At 43.7% G+C, this 24,585-nt stretch overlaps 2 protein-coding genes across 7 annotated transcripts in view; one reads left to right on the top strand and one right to left on the bottom strand.

The window, feature by feature from the left end:
* enc (encore) overlaps window positions 1-14,055 on the top strand; it is a 38,230-nt gene extending 24,175 nt beyond the window's left edge. For 3 of the 6 annotated variants that reach the window (XM_067356553.1, XM_067356554.1, XM_067356551.1), the window contains 14 exons: window positions 600-895; window positions 1,449-1,731; window positions 1,852-2,271; window positions 2,598-3,201; window positions 3,293-3,468; window positions 3,702-4,687; window positions 4,853-5,038; window positions 5,113-5,266; window positions 5,358-5,548; window positions 5,678-5,848; window positions 5,927-6,089; window positions 6,174-6,360; window positions 6,451-6,554; window positions 8,001-14,055. In XM_067356553.1, the coding sequence (XP_067212654.1) occupies window positions 677-895; window positions 1,449-1,731; window positions 1,852-2,271; window positions 2,598-3,201; window positions 3,293-3,468; window positions 3,702-4,687; window positions 4,853-5,038; window positions 5,113-5,266; window positions 5,358-5,548; window positions 5,678-5,848; window positions 5,927-6,089; window positions 6,174-6,360; window positions 6,451-6,554; window positions 8,001-8,119 (3,963 nt within the window). In that variant the 5' untranslated portion in view covers window positions 600-676 and the 3' untranslated portion in view covers window positions 8,120-14,055. Of the gene's footprint in view, window positions 1-599; window positions 896-1,448; window positions 1,732-1,851; window positions 2,272-2,597; window positions 3,202-3,292; window positions 3,469-3,701; window positions 4,688-4,852; window positions 5,039-5,112; window positions 5,267-5,357; window positions 5,549-5,677; window positions 5,849-5,926; window positions 6,090-6,173; window positions 6,361-6,450; window positions 6,555-6,713; window positions 6,744-8,000 lie in introns of all 6 variants that reach the window. The other 3 variants (XM_067356552.1, XM_012365570.2, XM_067356555.1) reach the window with 3 other exon arrangements.
* Window positions 14,056-14,346: 291 nt separating this feature from the next.
* pio (piopio) overlaps window positions 14,347-24,585 on the bottom strand; it is a 60,906-nt gene continuing 50,667 nt past the window's right edge. Inside the window, exons 5-9 of the mRNA XM_012365723.2 lie at window positions 19,631-19,798; window positions 19,197-19,402; window positions 18,866-19,028; window positions 17,973-18,152; window positions 14,347-17,829 (exon numbers count right to left, since the gene is read on the bottom strand). Coding sequence (XP_012221146.1) covers window positions 17,626-17,829; window positions 17,973-18,152; window positions 18,866-19,028; window positions 19,197-19,402; window positions 19,631-19,798 — 921 coding nt within the window. The 3' untranslated portion in view covers window positions 14,347-17,625. The remainder of the gene's footprint in view (window positions 17,830-17,972; window positions 18,153-18,865; window positions 19,029-19,196; window positions 19,403-19,630; window positions 19,799-24,585) is intronic.

The following is a 24,585-nucleotide window of genomic DNA, read 5'->3' as shown; positions in this document are numbered from 1 at the left end:
ATAATAGATTCCCTGATTAGTAAAATAAGCGATAGTTATTCGGATTATTTATTTAGTTGTTTAAATTAAATGGTAAAAAATTAGGAGAAAATTTTTTGTTAATTTTAAAGAAATTTTAATCGAATTCGTATCCTGAAGTTTAGTGATCAAAATATACGATGTTAAAAATCGAAAAATTAAGATAAATTTTTGCTGAGAAAAATTCAATTTTAGATTACATCAAGAATCTATAATTACAATTAAATTCGCAAATTGTGAAACACTTTTATACCCTGCTTGAGCCCTGTCTTGTTGAATATTCCTTCACTCCAGATTCTTCGGCCAGCTTAGGATCGATTCTTCTCCAACGAAAATGTCGTAAGCTTCGAGAAAGAAAATTCATAACAAAATCATATTTTTGATCTTGCGTGGATCCTTTCCTTCGCGAAACTTCCATTGAAAATTCAATTTAGAGATATTCGAAAATTATCGAACGCCGAAAGTTGAAAAGCAGGCGATCGACATTTTCGCCGAAAAAGCCGACTAAACTGGCCCGCGGAAATTTTCATCGCAGAGCTGCATAACGTAATAATCGCGGTTCACGCACTCGGTGATTGCAGTACCAAGCATAGTGGTGTATAAAGGAAGCAGGTCGCAGGACCGACCTGAGAGCCCCACGGTGGTGGTGCGCGGAGGAATGCCCTCACTGCCGTCCTCCAGGCAAGGCCTCGCCGTAAGTGGTGGCTCCGGTGGTGGTGCACCTCACCAGGACGCCTCGGAGTCGGATATGATAGACGGGAATGCCAACCCCAACGTCAGCACCACCCCCGCAACGAATTCGCTCCACCGTCCCGCGTCCTCCTGCCCGCCGCCACCCGACAAATCGGACACCGACAACAAGATCTTCCGCAATCGAGTATGTGTGCGATTCATTAATCATCACATTACCGCCCGCTCAAGTCTCGCGCGCACCTCTTCTCATTGCGAGCCTTCGCCGAGAAGTCATTAAGCTAGCGAAAAAAATGTATGCATAAAGAAGAATATGTGAAGAGCGAACGATTAATTCATTGTTTATTCACGTGTTCCAATTCCGCGATATTGAATAATAAACACGAATTTAATGTATTGTAATCTATCAGCGATGTGTAGGCGATATTAACATTTTCCATCAAATAATTAATAATACAAGTTTCAAAAAAAGATGTAATAACATTCTCCACAGCAGTGTTGTATGATTTTATTTAATTTTATTATTAATTATTCAAATTTCGATAATCTTTTCTATATAAACAAAATTAATTCACACGTGTACAATTGATTCGTCAATAATACAAATTTCAATTGAAACACAGATGTAAAGTATTTATTATTGAAATTTCAATTTGTCGACTATGACAGTGAGAAATTTCCGTTTACAATGATTATGAGAATTATTATTATCGCGAGTGTCCCCGCGATGCGTGTTGCAGACGAATACTGCGAAATTGAAACTGCTGGTCAGAAGTCATGCCATGAGAGAGTCGACATCACCGCCGCGGGAACCGCACGGCGGCAACGGCTCGTCGTCGCCGCACAGTCCGCAGTCCGCGGACGGCGAGAAGAGGATCGTGTGCAGCCTCTCGCCGAATTCCAACGGCGCCAAGCTCAACAACAACGAGTCGATGTACAACAGCAACTTATGCCCCGCTCAATCTCCCAAGCAAATGCGCAATACCGCGACCTCGCCGACCTGCCGGACACCGTCGCGAAATGGTGAGACGAGCGCACAATTTTCTCTCTCTCTCTCTCTCTCTCTCTCTCTCTCTCTCTCTCTTTCTCTCTCTCCTCCCTTCTTTACGTTTTAGTCTTGATTCTCGAACTTTGTCCGCGCAGGTCAATCTAGTCCCTCTCAGATACACTCACCAAAGAGCATCACTTCTCCGACGAACGGCAATAAGTTGGAGAACCATCGTTCCAAGTTCGCGGGCGCGAATATCATTCAGAAATGCAATAACTGCGTGAAGAACAATCAGAGCGAGCGGCCGGGCCTGCTGCAGACCCCGGTGTCGCCGTCCAGGTCCGGCCAGGCGCTGCAGCACTCGCCGAAAAGCACGAATCTCGCGCCGAGCGCGCCGAACAATCAGCACAAGTCCGAGCAGCGCAGGCCGAACACGCTGAACATCTGCAATAATCAGTGCACGGCGCAATGCGGCAACACGCTCTCGGTGAGCAGGCCCGGCTCCAGGCACAAGCTCAGACATCAGAACTCGTCCCAGGGCAGCTACGACAGCGCGTCGCCGTGCCTCTCGCGCGGTACGTTTTTTTTATTCGAAAATTTCAGAGTCGATGAAGAATAGAACAGCAAAAGATAAGAATTTTAATGATTCGTATAATTTTCACTGTACTCAGTACACTCAGTAAGACATCGTCTGTTTTGGAGATTCGTCGATTTGAATATTATCAAAAGTGTTTTAGAATTCAATTTGAACAATCTGTTTTTTTTGCTGGAACATAAAAAACGATAACAATTTACTATAAACCAGTCGTTTTTTTTTTTTTTTTTTTTTTTTTTAAATGATTCCAAAACTTTCAGTCATCTTTCATATGCGAGCTCATTCTATTACAAATTTCGTTTGCAGACAGCAGCACGGAGCTGTACACGGACAGCACCGGGATAGATTTGGAGCAATTTATCGCCGAGACGATAAACCGCAATCAGAAAGACCGCACGGTGCTGCTGAAGATCGAGAAGGATCTGATCGAGTTCGCGAAGGACCGGCAGAAGGGCTCGCACAAGTTCCCGAACATGTCGTCGTACAACAGGATGCTGGTGCACCGGGTGGCGGCTTACTTTGGCATGGAGCACAACGTGGATCAGTCCGGACTAAGCGTCATCGTCACGCGGACGAAGAATATGCGGATACCGGACACCCGTTTCAAGGAGCACATCAGGGACGACCTGATTCTGTCCGAGGAGCCGCGACGGAGTATCTTGAAACGGGACTCGAGTTCATTCGAGGACAGCTTCAACTTCAAATCGCCGGACAGGCTGTCGGGCGATTACTGCCGACGCAGCAAGAGCTTCGAGGAGCGGGAGGAGGAGTACGAGCGCGCCAGGCGAAGGATATTCAAAGACAGCAGCTGCGAGAGCGGCGAGGTCACGTCCTGGCCGTGGTCCTCGACGGAGAGTTCGGACGTCTCGGCGAGGTATCGCCTGCTGCATCCTTCGGATCACCTGATCAGGTGAATCTTCATTATATTCTAATGAGCAATATTTATATTCGTAGTTGATGATACAAGTTTCACCGAATGCATTTTTTGCGTTCCTGCACAGGCAAAATCGACTCCTGAAGGGCGAGTCCTTCGACGGTAGGGACTCGTTCCGCGGCGCCGTACTGCGCCCCTCTGTTTCTAAGTCATTCAGCTTTGGTGGTTACACGAAGGGCATGCTGTCGCGAGGGGACAGCGTGACGTCCACGCACAGCGCGGGAGCTCGTCTCATGAAGCAAGGTGATATACGCACGTAGTTGCGTCGGAATTGTCGACAAAAATTTCGCTGACGGTGCCTTTGCGAACGGCCATTATTCTGCCGACATCGAACGTATCAAGTTTGTCGACGAACGAACGTTGCGAAATCTTTCTCGGCGATGTCAATGTAACAATATACACCGCGATATTTCTGCGTCATTTGTCGCTTTTGTTTATTGCTGCTCGTCGTTCTCACACCGTAAACATATTCGCAGATTCCGGGGCCAGTATGTGTTCACGTTTGAGCCCGAGTCGCTCGAGCAGCGGCTACAAATCGCAGAGCCAGCGCAGTGACGCGACGATATCGCCGTCGCCATCGCCCTCGCCCGTGCCAGCCGCCATGACGTGCAGCCACACTCAAGTATCTAGTCAAGACTTAGCCTCGCCGGAGTCAAGCGGCGGCCAGACGGTTATGTGGGCGGTCAGCAGTTTATCGAGCGTGCCGCCTGGCAGTATAATAATAAATCCGCAAACCAATCAACCGTACACGAACGCAGACGGCTCGATCTACCGTTACGATCCGGACAATCCGCCAAAGTTTTTTAATATCGAGAACGAGAACAACAACGCGGTGCCGTCCGCGACCAGCAAGCAGCAACAGCAGCAGCAGCAGCACGCGGAAATACCTCCCGAGCCGTCGAGAACGACGTGCGGCAATCCCAAGGGCGACGGCAAGAAGCAGCGATCATCGCAGTCGAAGATGAACGCCGCCGGCGCGACGTCCGGCACTCAAGTGACGAACACGGCAACGTCACCGAGCCTGCCGTTCACGCCGCCGCCACCGCCGCCGCCGCCTCCTCCTCCCCCTGCTCCTGCTCCGCAAAATCCGCCTATTCCGCAACAGCAGGCGCAGCACCAGCAGCAGCCGCAGCCGCAGCCGCAACCGCAACCGCAGCAGCAGCAGCAGCAGCAGCAGCAACAAAGTCTAGTCAAATCGTCGGCGACGGTGCAGACGTGTAGTCATACTAACCAAACGGCTCAACAACCGTATGCGAGTTACGTACCTACCTCAGAACCGTACAACCAGGGTGTCTATCCGCCCCACGTGGGGCAACCGGCTGTGATGATGGCGCCTCATCCGACTCAGGGTCAAGCGAGCGTGCAAAACGGCGGTCAGGGGGATGTTGTCTTTCATAATCAGAGTCAGCTCTATGCCAATTACGCGGTACCTGTGCATCAAGGACCAATGCCACAGTCGGGGGTGAGTGTTTCTCGCGTTTGCGAGAATTCTTTTGCAATGACGCATCTAGCGCGGCGCAAAAAAGCAATCAATTGAAAGAGGATTGTATTGTAGTAATTATTGGAAAAACCTTTTGCAATCCATTTTTCCAAGAGCCCAACTGATATCGCGATCGATGTTGTTTAGGACGTGGCCGATTTGTCCGGATACTTTTTGGGAATGAATATCTACGATCAGCGCGGCAGCGGCGACAGCCACACCACGCCGCCGCACTCCGCGTATCCGCAACCGCCGCCATCCACGACTCAAGCCATGCAAAACGTGCAGACGGTGCAGCCGAATTATTGGCAGCCACCACCGAGTCAAATACCAGTACGAGTACCAAACGAATGTTATCCCATTATTTCGCACGTCGCGCGCTCTAACGATAAACGAATCTTTTTCAGCCTCAGCAGACTATGTACTTTGTGCCTCCGCCTGGAACGGCAATTTCCGTCGGTCAGAATCCAGGCGACAGGCAGCAGCTGCATCAGCAACAAAGGTTCCCGACGAATTACTCTTTCAACACGCAAACCATGACGCCTCCGAGCCAAGCAAATTGTACGTCACGCGATTGCTATGTCTCTCTCTCTCTTTCTCTTTGCTTCTCCCTCCCTCTGTTTATCTTATCTACATGATTAATGTATTTCAGCTAATTACGTAGGCAGTTACCCGGTACCCTACAATTCAGTGCCGGCAGTGACCCCGACGCCGAGCGACTATACGTATCAACCTCCAGTCCATATGGTTCCTACGTATTATCCGCCGGGACAACCGACGATTCAACCGCCGCCTGTGATGTACAGAGTACCTACGCCACCGAATACGCCAACGTCCAGTCAGGTGATTGATTTCTCGGCTTGGCTCTCACATTTTCGAACAAAATAATCGAAAGATACGATTAATACGAGATCGAGAAAGCTCGAAAAGAATTTCCATCGATAAAATCCTGTCTGACGATTGCAAACACAGATACCCGGTATGCCGTTGATGTACGTGAACTCGAGCAGCTACGCCGCCCCGGCGATGGTGTCCGGCGGGACGTACGGCCAGGTCGCTCACAACGGCGCTTCGCCAGCTCCGCCCGGCGCGTACATGACACCCACGCTGGTACCCAATCTCGTCTTCAGGCAAAACGTTCCTGTGAGGGTGACACGCAGTAATCATTGTTACTACTATCCGTACTCGCACTGACTGACGAGGGGTGCTTTCGCGAAACAGGTCGTTCCCGGTGTTCGAGCGACGACGCCAGGCAACTCCCAGAGGGCCAGTCGGTCCCCGACCCCGGCGCACGAGCTCTTCGGAGGTGGGAGCGGAGACAGGAGCGCGCAACCTCAACCACGTTACCCACTGCCAATGTATCAGGGTGTCCATATTGTGCAAGGTGTGTTTTCCAAACGTTTTTTTTTTTTTAATCGTTTTTCTCTTTCACTGTCGTCTGACCGTCGTCAACTTTGAAACGCCGCAGGAGATATGAGATTGATGCATCCTGGCGTACCTACCAACCCCAGGTTGCAGTATGCACCAGTATCATCACCGCCTGTTGTTCAAGGTTGCCCGCGACCGTACAGGCCGCCTTCTTATTCGTCTAATGCCTCGGGGGCCGGCACGCCGACCTCCTTCGACGGCAGAAATCAGAAGATACGCAAACAGAGGTAGCCTCGACTTTCTCACATTCCATTCCGCATTCCTCTCCGTGTAAATTTCACGTCTCTGGTGAATCTATATCTGCTCGTGCGTTCCAGGTCCAAAGTAACGTCTTTGCCACCGAGCGGCGCGCGGCCCAATTTCTATCAGGCGCCTTCCATGCCGTCACTCTCGTCGAACGTACCCAAAGACATCAGAGAAGGTATGAGAAACTAGCAAAAAGCGTGGAAAAGAGAAAAAAAAAAAGATTCAATGTTCGCTCAGTACGTCGCTTAAGATTTAGTTTACTTTCCGCTTTCATTTCGCTTATGAAGGATAAAGTGTAACACGATTTTGACACATTCTTGTCTCCCCTTAAAAGCGAAACCTGTGGAAGACAGTATGATATAAGGTACAGAAACTTAAGTATAAAATACTTACACAGAACACACGGTGTCTTCTTCGTACGATAGGGGCTTTTTTCATGCGCGTTGATTCATCTTTCTTGACGTTTTTTTCGGTTTTACGATGACGTGCTGGAAAGTAATTCCTACTTCTGCAAATTTTACTGGTGATCGCGCAAGATCGCGGATCACAAATCTCAAAAATTATTGTTACAGAGAGATATTCTAACGTAGAGTACAGATTTATTGGTTGAAAACACTACGGTGTTACGGAAGAAAGAAGGAAGGATATCTTTTCATCGCACACATGTATTTTATTCTTGCACCATACGCTTAAACAGCAACGCGCGCACAGAACAGCAATGGCTATGTTTAAAAAGCACAATGATCGTGCAACCACATTGAATGAGCCCTCATTGAGTGGAAATCTGTTTGCTAAATAATTGTATCTATTTTTGAGGCATAGTTTTCGGCGTTTTCAACATTAATTGCACTAATAATAAACAAATAAATACTCGTTATATATTTGATTTAAAGAACTCTGAAAATATTTCGCATCCTCAAAAATATGAATTCATTATTGCTAGAACTTAATGTAAAAAAATCCGATATTTGAAGTAATAATATTCGTAATAATAAAATTCACGTCAGTTGTACATCTTTTTCATATCTATTTTCTTATGTTTATTTTTTCAACAAGAGCGCTTTCATTCAACGATTGCGTAATCGTTTTGTTTTCTGAACGTAGTCATTCCTGATTAAGAAGAAAAACATTCAGAATGTTCCTGTTCAATTTTTGTATTATTCCTTTGCAAAGAATGCACTTCTCTCAACGTAGTCCGCTTGAAAATTGGAGGGAAACAATTCTGGAATGTTTGTGGATACATTTCGTCACAATGACACTGAATGTATTCTCTGCACACGTTTTTCTCCAACATTTTCGTACACGACACTTACGGTACGTTTACTCTTTCGCTTATTATTCAGATTGACAAGATTACACGAATAACGCCGAGCCAAGCTGACTTTGTCGCAACAAACTTCTCTCATTCTTCTACTCAATTATCGATTAATATACGATTGCTGTACGAATTATTCTTTCTGGTGAAACATGTTTTGCTTTTACATATAAGGCTTCTTCTGCTGAGTTACACTTAACGTACTTGTGAATACGTTTTCTTTTTGACATCTGTTCAGTTGCATCAGAACGATTCACTCGTATTACACGTCGAGGAAAGCGGGCGGCCTCCGCAATCCGCTCTCAGAAATGACGTTTCTTTCCAGGAACAGTGAAGGTGACGATCACCCGTCGGAATCAGCTGGTGCAGTTCTGAGCGAAACGAGCCGGCAGGACAGCAATCGGGGCTTCGACATCGCCCGATAACGATCGGCGGCAGCCCATTTTACCGTTCGGAGATACGAGATGTATTCCTAACGCTACATTTATTACCCTAAATTATTGAAAAGAGAGTCAAGAGGAACGCTGTTAAGATATAATGTGCGCGCGTGTATTCTAAGTGAAAAAGTGTGGGGGAAGTGACAATATGCCGTACCGCGGATTTTTTTTTTTTCTTTTTCTTTTTTTTTTTTTCTCGGATAACACGAAGGACGAAATTTGATTCTCACTCGGGCGGCCTTTCGCAGCACCGAGCGTATCTGAATTACCATGACAATGCGGAAGCGCGGGCGCAAGGAAAGAGAGACACAAGACGTTATCGCACGCGCGGCGTTTCCCAAGCGTGAAGAACGAGCGAATCACCGGTGCGCCGGAGCAAGAGTTACTGGACAAAATTTTAATTACTACTACAATACATTATTATACATGTATGTGTATATACATGTACATATGCATATGTACACAGTATATATATAATACTTGAAGATATTTTAACTGCGGTTTTACAGATACTATATGAATGTGAGATTTACTTTTAAGAAGCATTATACCGTTTAAGATCAAGCACACACACACACACACAAACACGTACACAGACACACAGACACGCGAATTTCCCGAGGCGGTCATCACGCGGCGATCTCCGACCGCCGAGAGAATACGATGATGTAAGCTAATATACGAAGAAAAAAAACAAAAAAAATACACTTTACTGAGTACGTTTACAACGCACGCGCGAGTCTCTTCGGCTCGGCTTTAATTGCAATTCCAAAGAAAAGAAAAAAAAAAAGAAGAAAGGGATATTCTACTATCTGTCTATCCGCTAAATATTTTGATAATACGCGCTGCCATCGCATCGGTCAACGAATGTTGCGTTAAACGTCGCTGCCCATTCCGAGTCCATTTTTTGAACAAGTTGTTTGCTACCTCAGCGTAACGTCTACGAAAATTCTAAAAGTTGCCGCTCGCGCGTTGGCGACGCCGGAGCCCTTTTACGCTTTTCCCTCTTTCTGCCATGTATACGTGAACGTTAAGAAAGAAAAAAAAAAAAAACCTTTATATACACACACTTCGCAGAACGTTTACATATAATTTGTTACGAACGTGTACACTCGAGTCCCAAACGTTTCCTATTGTGTTTTTACGAAACGCCGTCTCGATTTTGCAAGGATGGAGGACAAAATTATAAGAAATTATCCGGAGAAATGCGAGTCCAACGTTTTACACTCACACTCAGCAATGTTCAGCTAAGGGATGTATCCGATCGATTGTATTCACAATTCACTTCTACCGTGTGAGTGTCCGTTGATCATAAGTTAAGTGAACATGTAAACGTATTCAGTATCACGGTCTCTATGTCTAGTTTTCGAGCAGTAGTTAAGTAGCGTGAAGCCATCACAGCTTGATTTCGTAAGGCAGCATCTACATCTTCGTCCTCTCCGTAGAGAAAGTAATTATTTCGTTTCCTCTCTTGCGGACAATTTGTTCGGTAATTGATTTCGTCAGTTTACGTTCGTTTGTCGTTTTACCCCGAGAGAGTTCAAGTGCGGGCGGATATTTTTCACTATGATTCGTCTTCCAATATGTGCAAGCACGCTTCGTAGATCTCACGGAATCGTTTCTCTCTTTCTCTCTCTCTCTCTCTCTCTCTCTCTCTCTCTCTCTCTCTCTCTCTCTCTCTCTCTCTCTCTCTCTCTTTTCGTTATCCCAACATCATTGCGACAGGCGTATTTCTCGCGCACTCGTTTCCAACGAAATAGAGGCATTTGCGATTAAGTATGTATAAATATATAACAATATATGGTATTATATATTTATATATATAATATATATTTATATATATGTGTATCGTACACCGCAGTAGCAGTGATGGTGACACGCGGTAATTAATAACGTCTCCGTCTGTGAAAAACTAGGCGGACCAGCGCGGGCAGATCTCGCGGATCACACTGTCACAATCAGCGCGCGGCGTCCTTTTACTCTGCAAAACGCCAACTAAACCGCACTTTCTCCAGCTCTCTCTCTCTCTCTCTCTTTCGCAAGATACGTAGAGTCATCGCAAAAGAGTAATCTCGATTCGTCGGTGTGAAGGCGCGAGGGATGCCCGCGTCGCTCCGCGACACAAAAACCAAGTGGAATCCATCCAGAAGCTTCGCTTACGGTGATTGTACTTCAGTAACGTAGGTGAAGGTGTGCCTATCTTTTTATGACAGTTAAAATAAGCGCGCGAACCTATCTATCCACACCTTTAGAAAAAAGAACAGCACGACGGACAGTTATCTTCCTCTTCGTGAGAAAGGGCGATAAAGATTTTAATCCCGTTGTTTGTAGGCTTAAAAAAAAAAAAAACAAAAAAAACCAAGAAGAAACGAAAGAGACCTGAGCAGATATTAAGCGAAACAAAACAAAAGAAAAGATAAAAATAACGAATAGGTAGGAGAAACACTTCGATTATAAAGAGATGGGCGCACAACCATAGTATTTAACTGTACCTAACGTCATCGTAGTGGTTAAAGAAAAAGAAGAAAAAAATAAGAATTATCGTACCTATTAAAAGAAAAGCAGTTCACGCATCTCTTTAAGATAATAACGATAAGGCAGAAGAAGAAGAAGAAGAAGAAAAAGCAGAGGAACTTATCGGCCGTCAACACGGAAACCGCCAACCAAGTATCGTCCGACACCTCGCCGCACCGTAATATATTTTGTAGGCGATCGGCATTCATGTGATTCTACTAAAGTAACGAGCCGATAGAGATCGGGGGGAGGGTGGGGGAAAGAGGATGGAAATCGTACCCAGGAGATATGCTGGCGTATTGCAATGTAGTGTGGTACGATATCGCGCGGACGTTACTTGTCGGGCCGTCGCTTCTCTTCTTTCGCTATAGAGCGCCGGCGCGCGGACGTAGTCGCGCGCGAAAAAAACGATCGCGTTCAAACTCACATCTCCCCGTTTTCGTTTACAACCCCGTCGGCGTTTCGCGAATTCGCCGCACCTGTTTCGGCATCGCGATGCAGATTATTTAAGTCGCAAGTTCCGCGCGCGTAAATTTGAAGAACTCTATTTACAATTGCTTCGTTATCGTGTTATATAAATATATACACAGGGTGATTCAAAATAACCTGATGTCCTTGCAATGCCATATTCTTGAGCGAATTCTGAGACGATTTTTCCTTTTACAAAATTTTGTCCGAAGCTTAGTTTTCGAGTTATAATTGAAAATAGGTAGCAACTTACGAGTTCGATACAACGGGCAGGCAGGGACGCGCAATGTATAATGAGACTGTCAAGTGTTTACTGTCGTCTCATGACGCATTGCACCGTCCCTGCCTGTCCGTTGTATCGGACTCGTAAGTAGCAAATTATTTTCAATTATAACTCGAAAACTAAGCTTCGGACAAAATTTTGTAAAAGGAAAAATTGTCTCAGAATTCGCTCAAGAATATGGCATTGCAAGGACATCAGGTTATTTTGAATCACCCTGTATATATACATATATATATATATATATATTTACACTTGTATTTATTTAATTTATAGCGAAGGCGTAGTGCTGGTTACGAGGAGCCTTCGATTGTCGTTTCTACCGCGTATCGCGTCAATTACGCGTCCCTTTAATTGACGTCCGCCTCGGACTCGTTACTTAAACAAAAGGCCCGCGGGGAGCGAATCGCGTGCGCGAACAGGTGCGACGAATTTCTCTCTCCCCATCGCTCTCGACTGATTTTTGTAATTTTTTTCCCCTCCGTACATTCTAAAGAACGAACGAAGGAAGAAGAGAAACGCAGATGTACAGAGATACAGTCGCGCGCCCCGCTCGATCGGGCGACTCGCTTTCAAGGGAGGGAAAGTCTCGAACACAATGCGAATGACGAAAGAGAATGGATGATGCAAGTGTCGTCGTTAAGCTTGCGCAAGACCTCACATTCGTTTCCTACTATTTTTGTAATGCGACGTAAGACGATTGACAGCGAGCAATATAAATCGGCGGAAGACGGGGACAGGAGGAGAGCGGAAGTGCGAAGAAACGCGAAAAAGTGCGGAACTGTAACATTGATTCTCTTACACTTGAATTGTCATCTCTCTCTCTCTCTCTCTCTCTCTGATCATTTAGAGAACCCCTTCCGTTGATTTTCTCTTTAAGAATAGTCCTCACGATAGCTGAATTGTACATTGTTCTGTGTAGCGATTTACGAAAACAAAATTGTTTCCTCGTTTGTTGTACGGTTTCGTAGAGGAGCGAAAGAGCGTGCAAGCTTGCGAGAGAAGAAGCGCTAACGTTTCGCCGCTTGTTCGCCGCGAGACGCAATATATTAGAACGACGCGAGGATAGAATTAGGTCGGTGCGTTACCGGGGAACGAAGTTTCTTGCCGTTCAGCATATCTTTGCCGTGTATGTGTTTACATTTAACGCGCGAAGCAAGCGAGTCGGTGGATACGCTTGACATGTAAAGGCCGGTGGCATCGACGGAGGCGATCCAGCAATCTTGTATGCGCGTATTCTGTAATTTCTCACGACAATATCGCTGTGCCTCGTCGAAATAAGGTGTGATGTGTTCCATTCGAGTTTTAGATCAAATGTTGAAAAATGGCACACCGAAGTGCGCACAATTAATTTTATTGCAGAGTTGCACAATTGAATTTAAATCTCCCACTATTTAATTGGCCACTTGTTGTCTTCTTTTATTTATCCAAATTGTGGCAAATAAATACACTGTTATGTATTTATTTTATTGTTAAAAAGATAATTGTTGCAGAGATTTTTCGTTTTTAATTGTGAAAATTTTGCGGCTCTTTTGATCGCGGAACTTTTATGCGGAGATAAAATATTGGGAAGGCAAAATACCATTCGCTTCTTTCTTACTTTCAACATTGATTGTATATCTACGCAATGACGTCATAACAATATTGTCGTTGAAGATTACGGATTAAAATAACGTACGAATCTTCTTCCTGTATCGTAAGTCGTAATCCAGATGGAAATATTCATTCGTCCGGGAAACTTCGAAAGCACTTTTGCACTATTCTTACTCGAGCGGAATTGCCGTTCGAATCGAAACTGCAGGAAGACGATTTTTTTTTTGGAGGAAGACTCTTCCGATTCCAGCATCTTTCGCCGCGCATGGTCAACCAGGATTAGCCCTAAGCCGCGTCGATGGCGCCCGGTCCTGAAAGTAGACACGTGTTAGTCGGATGACACGGTCAAGTTGCGAGTGCATCGATATAAATATATATTTTTTTGCGCATGTGATGTGTGTTGCAGTATATACGTGTAACACGAGGATGAACCAGTGGCTGTGCCTCCATGCTTAGCGACGTACCTTATCGCGATTGCGTTCTTTCCTATTTTGCTAATCCCGCGCACGACAGAGAGCGACGATTCGCGCCACTTGTCCGAATGTCGATCGTCGGATACACATAGGGCGTATAAGTATTTAAGGAAGAGAGATATAATTTATATTTATTATAATAAGATTTGCACAGCGGATGGATGTCCCAACGCGTTCACACGCTCGAGAATATCCACCGATTCCTCGCTCACTCGGAGAAAAAGCGTTAAAAGATATAATCTTAAATTAAAGAAGAAGAGTAAAGAGAAGAAGATGGCGAGAAGGCGGGGAAGTGATTGATAAAGCGAAGAACCGCTTTGAACTTGTGTGTAAATAGCATCGCGAGGAGGAGATGAGAAAAGAGAAGACGATTGACAATTCTGTGACGTAAATAAAAAGAGCTATATTATTCTCATCCGAAATGCACAACATCATAAAGAGAGAAAGAAAAAAAATTTGATATAGAAGTCATGTCGCTCTAATTATATTTCTTGTTATATTATATACATATATATATTATATATATTATATCATATTTTCCAAAAACGAATTATATATATAATTCAATAAAAAAAGAAGACACTCTCGTTTGATAATTTGCCAGCTCGCGTCAATTATTTATGTCGTGCGAAACACTTCCCGTTCCTGTTTTTTTTTATCTACTTGCGCATAATCTAAAGCCAATACATTAGACGATCTATGATTCGCGACAAGATTCAAGATAGAATTACTCATTTCTCTGCGAAGAAACAATTTCATCGATTTCCTTTTTTTACGTAAAATATTAAGAATAGAATTCTGTGGCGAATTGTAAATCGTCTAAGTTTAGAATTAATAGTTTGAGAATCCTGGAAATGGAATGGGAATTAAGAATCCTGCAAGAGAGATTGAAACAATTTTTCATTTTATGATTATTAGCTTTTTTTTTATTAAGTTTCCGTTATTTACACAGATTCGTTGTAGATTCTTTTGACAAAGGTCCAGAGGAACATTGCGGGAGCATCGGGACTCGCATTACCTTAAGTAGAGAGAGAAAAAAAAAAAGAAACAGGATTCTATAGAAGCATTTTTGTCCCCAATGATCACTATGAACCAATGCCATGGCGCGGCAAGAGATCACGCGCGATCCGCTTGCCGAGCGATTCCGACCCTCGACAGAGATTCCGACGGACCTTCCGGGACGCCTCGAAGTTGTAAGAGTATATTGCACTTTTCGAGGGATAGCACAGTGGGGAACCGGACGCCGTCAATTTGCTGCGTTATCGTACAAATCATGCTCTCGCCCCTGAATCAAGTAAATGCGTGTACGCAGACTGTCATACGCGCAAGAAGCTGTCGAAGAACGCGAGAGCATTGAAGAACACATCTCTGTATTCTCTGCACGGTACGTAATATTCTGTATCGATTTTTGAGTTCTTTTTCAACAGTATGTAATATACACTTATCGCTCAAAGCTTTAGAACATTTTACAATTATTAAATTAATTTTTTCTACAAAGAATATAATGAAAAATACCGACATAAACTTCGATTTCATTTCTTTCATATAAAACGTGTAATTTTGTAGTTGCTTTAATCTTGAATATTACACGCTCGTAAGTGAATATCTCAATAAAATGGTTATGAACGATTTTATCTAAAAATTAGAAAACGCTTCAAATTTTTGAGCAACGGTGCAAGCACTATACATTTTGCGCGCACAGAGAATAAATGTTCCATGAATAAATTTTGTTTGGGAAAGCACGACGGCGCCCGCAAGCGTTGTGTCGCATTCGACGCGCCGAGGTCCGTCCGGAACAGCTGTCGTCTACATTTTCCGCAGAGAACTGCACCGCACGCTCCTGCACATAGGAGCTCGTCGCGGCGATCTAGCGTATCAGCATTCGATGCGTTACATTACGCGATGTCGATTTCTCCCTAAAATGTAACATTTTTTTACGGTCATGTACCCACCACCATGTTGGACCCGGTTACGCAACTGCGTTGGCAGTAATCTTCTCGCTTTCGTCGGTTAAGATCTAAGCTCTCCCCGGGCTGGCGCAATGTCGATATTCTCAACGTCTTCCCGTCGCGCGTGATTCATAATATATTCTTCTATCCTATGTTAATTAAGCTGCATTAAATTAGAATCACACGAAACGTCGTATTAAGAAATGCTACACGTGTTCACTTGATCATCTTCGAACGACTTGGAATACCGACGTTGGAGCAGCGTCTCGTTTCAATTAAACTAGTTAACATTTAACATTTTGCATTAACGTTTAAGCGTTATAACGGATTACAATCCGATTCCGCATTTACATAATCTGAGATTCCAGACCGAGCGCACTTACGTACACGTTGCATTCATTCGAGCGTCGCATCGTCGTAGACATCGGAAATGATATTTATAAAATCGCTTGTACATTTATCATTTCGGCATTTAATCGATTTGATTAGTCGAGTAAACTCGCTGTGAATTAAATATCTCTACGACGGCGATGGCTCATTTACATGTAACTTCACTTTATAACCGACACACACACACACACACACACACACACACATCCTCACTGAATCTTGGTTGCATTTTTAGAATTATATTTTTTAAGAGAAATATGTTCCTACTATGTTTCCAAGATTTGTTTTTTATCAGTAACACATTCAACAATTATAATTAAGTTAAAAATGCAAAGAATTAGCAGACTATGTTTGTTATTGCCTGCTTCATTATTCAAGGAGTTAATTTGAACAAAATTATTTCGTACTTGATTTCTACATTAAATTTTTCATTTAAGAAAAGTTGAATTAGTAGATTCGCGATTGGAAATATCGACATCAATATTTTCTGTACACATTAAATCACAATTGAGAAACAATTTGAAACAAACATTTGCTTCTGAGAACAAAACTGTGAACAGAATTACAAAAATATCAGATGACGTTAGAATCAATTGCAGACGGAGAAGCCGGAGAGTAAAGTAATACGTGAAACATCACTGGAATATTTGCTTGGATTACTTGAAAATTCATGTGTCGGCTTAAATCTAACCGAAGTGAATTCACATACAAACAATTAATTAGAGTTAAATTATTGAGACGACCACGGCTGGCTGGATGGTGCTTCCGTGTGTGAATATGTGTGTATTTAGTGCAACAGTATGTGTGTTAGGTAGGACAGCGTATACCGGACTAGTGTACAATATAGTATATTACGTAGGTATGTATATGTATGTACATACATATATATATTTTTTAAAAATATATATATATATATATATTGGAGTGACGTAACTCTTTCGACGGAATGAGCTATGTCGATTCGTTAAATATACGCGATCGGCATTAACGATAAGTCTTGCTAAAGTGTACAGCTTTCATACGGACGGACAGACGCCGAACAATCACTACTTCAAGCACAATATTTTCTAGTAATTTGAATAATAGCGAAGACCAGTGGATTTTATTCAAAAAAATTCGCATTTCTGTCGCAGACAGATCTCAAAGGGTTTGCGCGCAAAAAGCACCGATGTATATTCTTTTCCTTAGAAAAGTAGTGATCAGAAAGTTTCTTCGGATTCTGCATTTCATTTTTATCGAAAAATCTTAAGGGATTTTACGATTCAATATAAATTTGTAATTATAAAGTGTTTTTTAAATTTCAAAAATATATAAATACTTTTATAATGTAATTTTTAGTATTTAACAAATTTTATATTATATTTTTATCTTTTAGCTAAAAATATGTAGTTTATCAAAATATTGCACCACTGAATGTGAATTTCGTTCCACGAATTATCGAGAGTATCGCAAAAGTTTCTCATTCATGAAGGAGGAAGGAGCTAAGAAAGCTTAAAGGGCCTGACTATCATCAGTTTCTTAGGCATTTTAAAGCACCGCCATCAGCTGGATGACATCATGCGAAACGTCGAATTAAATAGTACAAGGCAGTAGCGTCGGCAGTTGAGCAAGAGATTCGCATTTCGTTCGTTTCGTTTCACCGCGCCTCGCGCGCGCGGCGTCTTCGATTATCGCGTACGGTCGAAAGCAACTAATCTAATTATTTTCCACATAGATCGAGAAGACCCGCCGAGACATCTCGTGCAGTCCGAAGAATCGCGGAACGCGGATCCTCCGGGCTTGGGTCTCCGAAGGATTCGTCTCGATCGCGTGCCGAACGAGGCAGACTTAGCTACTGTGGCTGTAGGCAGTGTTCGTGTACGGTCCGCTGTAAATGGACGATCCCGTCGTGGAGACGCTCTTGTGCCGCCTCTTGGCGAGCAGCACCAGGATGGCGGCCACCACCGCCAGCATGAGTATGAGACCGGCAATGGCGATCCCGATGGCGAAACTCCTTTGCGAGATGCAAATGGTGTTCGGGTCGTCCATAGCCTGTTACATTTCGTACGAAATAAGCTTCATCTCTTTTTTTTTACTTAATTTGAAAATTTTTGATATCCAAATAAATTCGAAAACATGTCAAAGTGATTGGAACACTCGATGTTATCGTGCACTTCCGGCAGTTGGAGACTTACCCTTTCTCTGAAGACATCCTCGGAGAAATCTGCCTTCGAGACGTCCGAGGCTTCATTGACGTAAAGACCGCTGTAAACCTCGATCGTGGCCGGAGTGCCGTCCAAGCCTTCGACATTCTTCACCTCCTCATCGCCGGCAGCATCCCTGCGTCGTCTGGCGATCGAGTTGCACAACGGCGGCTGCAAATGGCCGAGAAACAATAATTAATAACACATATATTTGGACGAAGCATTGCTTTCGGAGCGTGAAGTCGACTTGCAAGAACAAGAAACTATTTTTGAATATTGAACACAACTTAAACTACGTGTTTAAAAAAAACACTAAACGTGCCTTATATTTTTGGATCAAGATTTTTGCTCGAATTAGTTCATTTCTTTACCAAGCAATTTTTTAACGCGCTATTTGAATATTTTTAAACGAATAGTGATCATTACGTGTGAATATTCAGACGCGTACTTTACTGGAAAACAATCGGAAATGTAAGACGCTAATAACGCTATACGTATCGACTGCAGTTGACCACCAATTATATTAGTTCAAAAAGGATAAAATCGAAAGATTGGCAATTGCCGACTTCACGACTTCTATAGGAAAATTATGGGAATGCTCGAACTGTACATTATCGACGATGACCATTTTCGGCGTGTCTTGAGGAAACTCGCGAGTATTCCTTTTCAGGGTCAGTAATTACGTAATACTGCGTGCGCTCGCGTACCACACTTGGCAAGTAGGTTCAATTACAGATAATCGTGACAGTCATAAATGCGCTGATATTTTTGAATGATAGGTATCTATTATAAGATCGTTAAAGGATGATAAATATGTACTTAGAAGGTCCCCATAGTCATTATTCGAGCTAGCTGACGCTTATATATCATAATGACGGCGGTACCGTATTGCTGCATCCTCCATCATGCTTGATGCACAGCCTAACGTTGCACTGATAATACACGCTCGCCGTGTACGGGAACTTGTGCGCCTGGAAGTTCACCCTGGCCTCCGTCTTGTCCTCATTGTACGTGAACTGTCCCATGATCTCGCCGTCGATCGGACAACTGCGTTCGGACAAAACACGTACTCGGATTAAATAGCTTCGTAGCGAAAGTATATAAATTCACCTCATTTATTATCTATATTCTATAATAGTATTTTCGTCTTGCGTTAAATATTTATTTTTATATTTTAGTCTCCTTTTCAACTATCACTTCTTTTCACTCGCTTACCCCTCGTCGTTTATGAGCCGCTGCTCGCCCCATCCGAGACCGTCGCGTACCAGACAATCGGAGATCTTCAGGCCGAACATTTCCTGCTTGTCGATGCCGATGACAAGAGTCAGTGGATCGCCGATCTTGACGTTTTCCGCCACGTGATGCTGCGTTGGATCGCCGCTGAAGATCTTCATTGTGCATCCGGGCATCGGCGCAGTCGACTGTGAATAGTTTGCGATTTAAGTAAGCTCAAAATTGTCAATTTACTCACATTCGCTTGTATAAACTAGACATTGTTTAGCGACAAATCGAACTTTTCTCAATAGCAAATTCTCGTTTCAATGTGTAGGAAGAAATTTTTTAACAAAACAGATTTTGTCGTCGCGTTAAACAATTCTTTATAATAGCTTTTATCGCATCAAATACGCAGCATATTCTTTTTTTTTTACCTGCAATGGTAGCGACTGCAGCATGGACACTTGGGTCTGGTCGTTCGTTACGACTTTGTCGCGCGTCTGATATCTGCACCGCACGTGGAAACCTCTGCCCTGGTTCGTGACCAACTTCAGGTGTGGTTGCACCACGATGGTGTTGAAGTACTCGATACCACCGTCGTCCTGCGAAACAAAGGCAACGGAGCCGTGAGCGTCCGAGTATTCGCCGACAAGATCGCACGTACAAACAGCCGAGGAGTTAAGTTTGGAAAATGATGTGTTACCTTTCCATTTGTTTGCTCATACATTTCTAACCGATCGATTTACTTCTCTCCGGGAACAAGCGAATTTGCGAAGCGAACGGCTCGCCACGCCGGGCCCGAAGTTGGAACGCGGTGAGCGAACGCCCGCCCATTGTTCGCACCGCCGGCCGCTGCGTATCCGTGTTTCGGTGTCGCGAGTGTCGCAATCCGATCCGCAAGTCTACATTTTACTCTCGTTTCCGAGAGTATATAGCGATCGCGAGAGTACGCGCGCGGCCGCGTTTCTCTCTGATCACTTTCAGTGTTGCAAGCAGCGGGAACAGCAGCCGTCGCAGTCTGTCCTTGCACCCTGCCAGCAAAAACCGGACCGCTGCTCTCCCCCTCCTTCCCCCCCCCCTCTCCCCCTCCCACCCGTCGATTCCGTCGTTCTCGCTCGTCCGAGATGCCCAGAAAGGGAATACCTACACGTAATTTACATTCCCCACTGTTCTCCCTCCCGATTATTCCGCCATTGTGTACGCCTCCTTTTTTTCGTGGATCTCAGAATGCGAGGGGATCCCTTTTTTAGGATACATATTTTCTCCAGCTAGTATTCTATCTCCGATCGATCTTCCTTTTTACAATTCTAGAAAATGTGTTTCTGCCATCTTTCTTGCGAAAGGACTTCGTGCTATTTCTGAACTGCGGCAGATTTTGCTCGAGCTATTGTAATTATTCCCTTCTTTTCTTGAAATATTTTATCGTAACGCCTTTTTTCAATAACTTCTTTTTATAAAAAAAAAATTAAAAAAATCAAAGATGGAATAACAGAAGATGTGTATCTCAAAGAAAGAATTTTTTAAAATCTTTAAGCGCACTTTCGCTGTATTTTTATTTTCGATAGATTAATCTTGTTTCTACCATCATCGTCCAATTTTTGCTTCCCTCATTAATCAGCTTGCTGATGACTCACTCTAACGAAGTCGCTAATTACAATTAATTTGCAGTGTATAATTTTTTTCATATCTTGCAAATATTGAAGTTCCTTCAACACCCACAACAGGATGTGAAAAAAGAACTGTTCTTCGAAAAAGCCACGTTACTCCTCAATCGAATGCCAGTAGTCACCAGACTGACAGACGGTCATTAATGCCGACGATGATCACTAATGAGGGTAGTAATCTGTAATCGAGGAGTTTCCTGCCATTTCCGCGGACAATGAATGTAATCAAACGGATAATCATCGTTCTTAGAAGAGCCGATCGGCCACAGTCCAAAGGAGGGCTTGGTTACTCTCGGCGGTAAGCACACACCCGACTATTCGGTAGTAATTTGATGGTATGGTAAAATTAATTTTCTGCTTCATATTACGAATACACACTGTGTAATGTAATAATTCGCCATTATTATACGCGGCGAGAGTTGTATGTAAATCGCTAATGTTACACGTTTGCTGGATAAGATTGATGCTCGTCGCGCGTTTAACTTACTTTCGCAAAATTCATGCCGAATATCATAATTGAAAGGCACATCGATATTACTCGACACGGTAAATTAATCGAGTTCACTGCGATCGAGGAAGAAGACCCAGCAATAAGGAAGATTTAATTTTTTTACTTTGTTAATTTGTAAGGAGCTATAATTATTTATTATATTTCCTTACAATTATTATAATATATGTATAATGGTACGCTTATTAATTTATTAATGAAGATTTATTTTTCAAAGTAATAATTCTCTTTTTCAAATAACGATAATTGCTTTTCTTGCAAAACAGCTTTTCTCGCGGGCGCAAATTGGAAGAATTTTCTTTATTTATTTCAACGAAATATTGAATCAATCCTTGAAGAGCACAAGAAAAATCTTTGTCATCTTCTAGTATTAAATTATTTCATTCTCAATATCTGCCATCAAAACTTGTCGCTTCTCTTGAAATCATTTTCCGAAAAATGTTCAGACTGTCTTTCGACGGTGCTCAATTAACTCAAACTTATTAAAATTCTATTCAAGTTCTCGCTTCACTATCGAGGATCCATCCAAGGATTAATTTCAATTGGTAGGTAAGGTCAAAGTACTTAGCGAACTAAAGTTCAGCATTCTCGCGCGCATCTCCCGCGGCGAACGGCTTGTGCGAGCGAACGGACGGACGAATGTTGCGAATTCCTAGACGAGCACCGGGTATATCGAGCAGGCAACGACCTTCGGCGCAGATCCCTCTCAGCGTTCGACCTCAGCAAGGATACTCGCAATCTGCCCGGTGCATCGGCCCGAGCTCGGGGAGACGTCAGCTCGCTGACTTTACGTTTCACACCCACCTAGCAACCGGGCGAGCGAGCGAGCGAGGGTCTCGGCAGCTTCATTATTACGCTCGAGATGGGGCACAAAGGATAACACGAGGATACGGGCCCCGGTGTCCCCGATTACAGTCCTGAGACCGGTCCTTTTTCCTACCGCATACCATCGCGCCGACAGCAGGACACTGTCACGCGATACGGGCTCCGCAGTCCTGCAAAAGGACCAACGCCTCTGGAACACTTTCAGCGCCTCGTCGTCCTCCTCCTTCGCGTTCTTGCACAAACAACTATTCCCGACCACCCTTGCACGTCTAAGTTTATGTTTCCATATTTTTACGCCGGTCCCAAGGATAGCTCGCTCGCAGTAACAACAAATAGGTACCGTATTTTTGGCGTCTCGAGACTTCATGCGCGAGAAAAGTATTTTTCATTGTATTTTTTTTTTTTTTTTTCTTAAATTCGTAAAGCTGAATTCCTTGTGTTATGTGTCGATTTAAAAACTTTATTTTTATCATTAATTTATAGTTAATCGATTTTACCAGCTTATTTTAATTTTCTAGTCCTTCGGGAAATTCTTTCCGTTACAGAAAAAAGCCTCCCTTTGTGATCGTTGCGTTATCCGCGAGCCGCAATTTCAGCCGGAAGGTATTTGCACTTCATTTACATTCGTTCACTTATAAAGATATGCAAGACTTTAAGACTTCCCGACCAACGGTATTTTTGACATCGCATTCCTACCCAGCGTATCCTCGAACATCATCATCCCCGCGGAGATAAACTGCGTTTCCTTGCGCGGTATATAACATTACTTCGATAACTCGTATACGACGTAAGTGCGAGTGAGGCGAAAATTCTGCACGAAAATAAGTCGAAAATATATGCACAATATTCCTTCTCGTAGATTTTATTTAAAAAATCGATTTTAAAAGTCAGGAAATTAATAACATCGTTGCACTTTTCTAAGCTTTAATCTCAAACTTCTATCTTTCATTACTCGTGCCACGGCGAGTTCACGTGTAGCGCAACGAAGGACCGATCGTGTATCTATGCGCGAGCGCACGAGTTGAAAAGAGCCGAGATTAACGGCCAATTGAGTTGGGTAATAGATTTAATATCGATAGAGCACACCCAAATTATATAATCGCGCGGGAGAGCAAAGGCCGCGGCACGCGAGATACTCAGGAAGGTCTTTGACGAGATCTCTTTCGAAGCACGGCTGACTCGCACGTGTGCTCCGAAGTGTCGATGTGCTTATTTGTCTTGTCATGCGCTCGAGTTAGAATCCTCCTAGTTCCACTCTCACAAAGTTTTTGGATTCAATTCATTCCTTAGATTAAAAGTAAGTAAAAAACCAAAGTTTCGCCGCGAACAACGTGATGTGTTTAAAATTAACGATAGAACAAAATATCGCCGACTTGCTAGTAGAAACAGCCATCAAAGATCAGACTATTCTAAAATATAATTCATTTCTTATATTAGAAAAATTACTTTATAAGCGAGAACAGGGCGATTTGTCGTAAGAAATAAGTTGAAAATGTACAATAATATTTTTGTTACACGAAATTATTTTTGAAATCGACTTTGATGCGTTTCATTTGCGAGAATCGAAACCTAATCAGACGTGCAAAGTATAGACTCGGTGAAGTATGTTTACATGCAAATATATGCTTTACACACAATGCATGAACATCCCTTCGAGCTGTGTCCATTGCATATATGTACATATCCATTTTCCGGCCATCGATGCTCATCGGCGCACGCTCGTCCCGCGCGTGAATCAGCGCGCTTCGAAAGGGATCTCGTCAAAGGCCTTCGTGAGATATCACGCGCGCCGCGGCCTTTGCTCTCCGACGCGATTCATCCCGCAGAAGCCAGTCGTCGGGTCTTTATATCGCTTTATATCGCCGAGCTTCGCCGATACTAAAAATTTCCACGGGCGTGGAATATCGCGTTTCGCATATGCACGTGCCACTTCACGCGCATGAGCGAGACGCGCCGCGGGAAACGCAAAAAAAAAAAAGAGGACGAGACAAAGGACGAGAGAGAAATGGAGAAAATCCATTCTTCGTTATTATCGGCGGCACTTAAGCGATACTAATAATAACAGCGGGAAGATGATACGCCACTCGCGAAGGATAACGAGGGATTCATTACGCGCGCGCAAAAACGAACGAAAAAAAAAGCGGCAATCTCGTGATTTTTTCGCGCCGCGCGCGATGTATCATTACCGCGCGGCGGCCATCCCGCGATTTTTTCCCGCTTAAGCGGATCGCGAAATCGCGCGTGACCCCTTTGGAGAACTTTGCCATTAGCCGCGATCGCCATTGGCTCTTCGCGCGGCGATGGATTTTTCCATCTCGCCGACATGCGCGCTCTAAAAGCGTACCACCACGTGGTTACCGAGCGATCATTATTGTCTACACGCGGCGATCAC

This window comes from Linepithema humile, chromosome 6, assembly GCF_040581485.1.
Source record: "Linepithema humile isolate Giens D197 chromosome 6, Lhum_UNIL_v1.0, whole genome shotgun sequence".
In the NCBI taxonomy this organism is placed as follows: Eukaryota; Metazoa; Arthropoda; class Insecta; order Hymenoptera; family Formicidae; genus Linepithema; species Linepithema humile.
The sequence above is the reverse complement of the archived record's forward strand: the minus strand, read 5'-3'. Positions and strand labels throughout refer to the sequence as shown.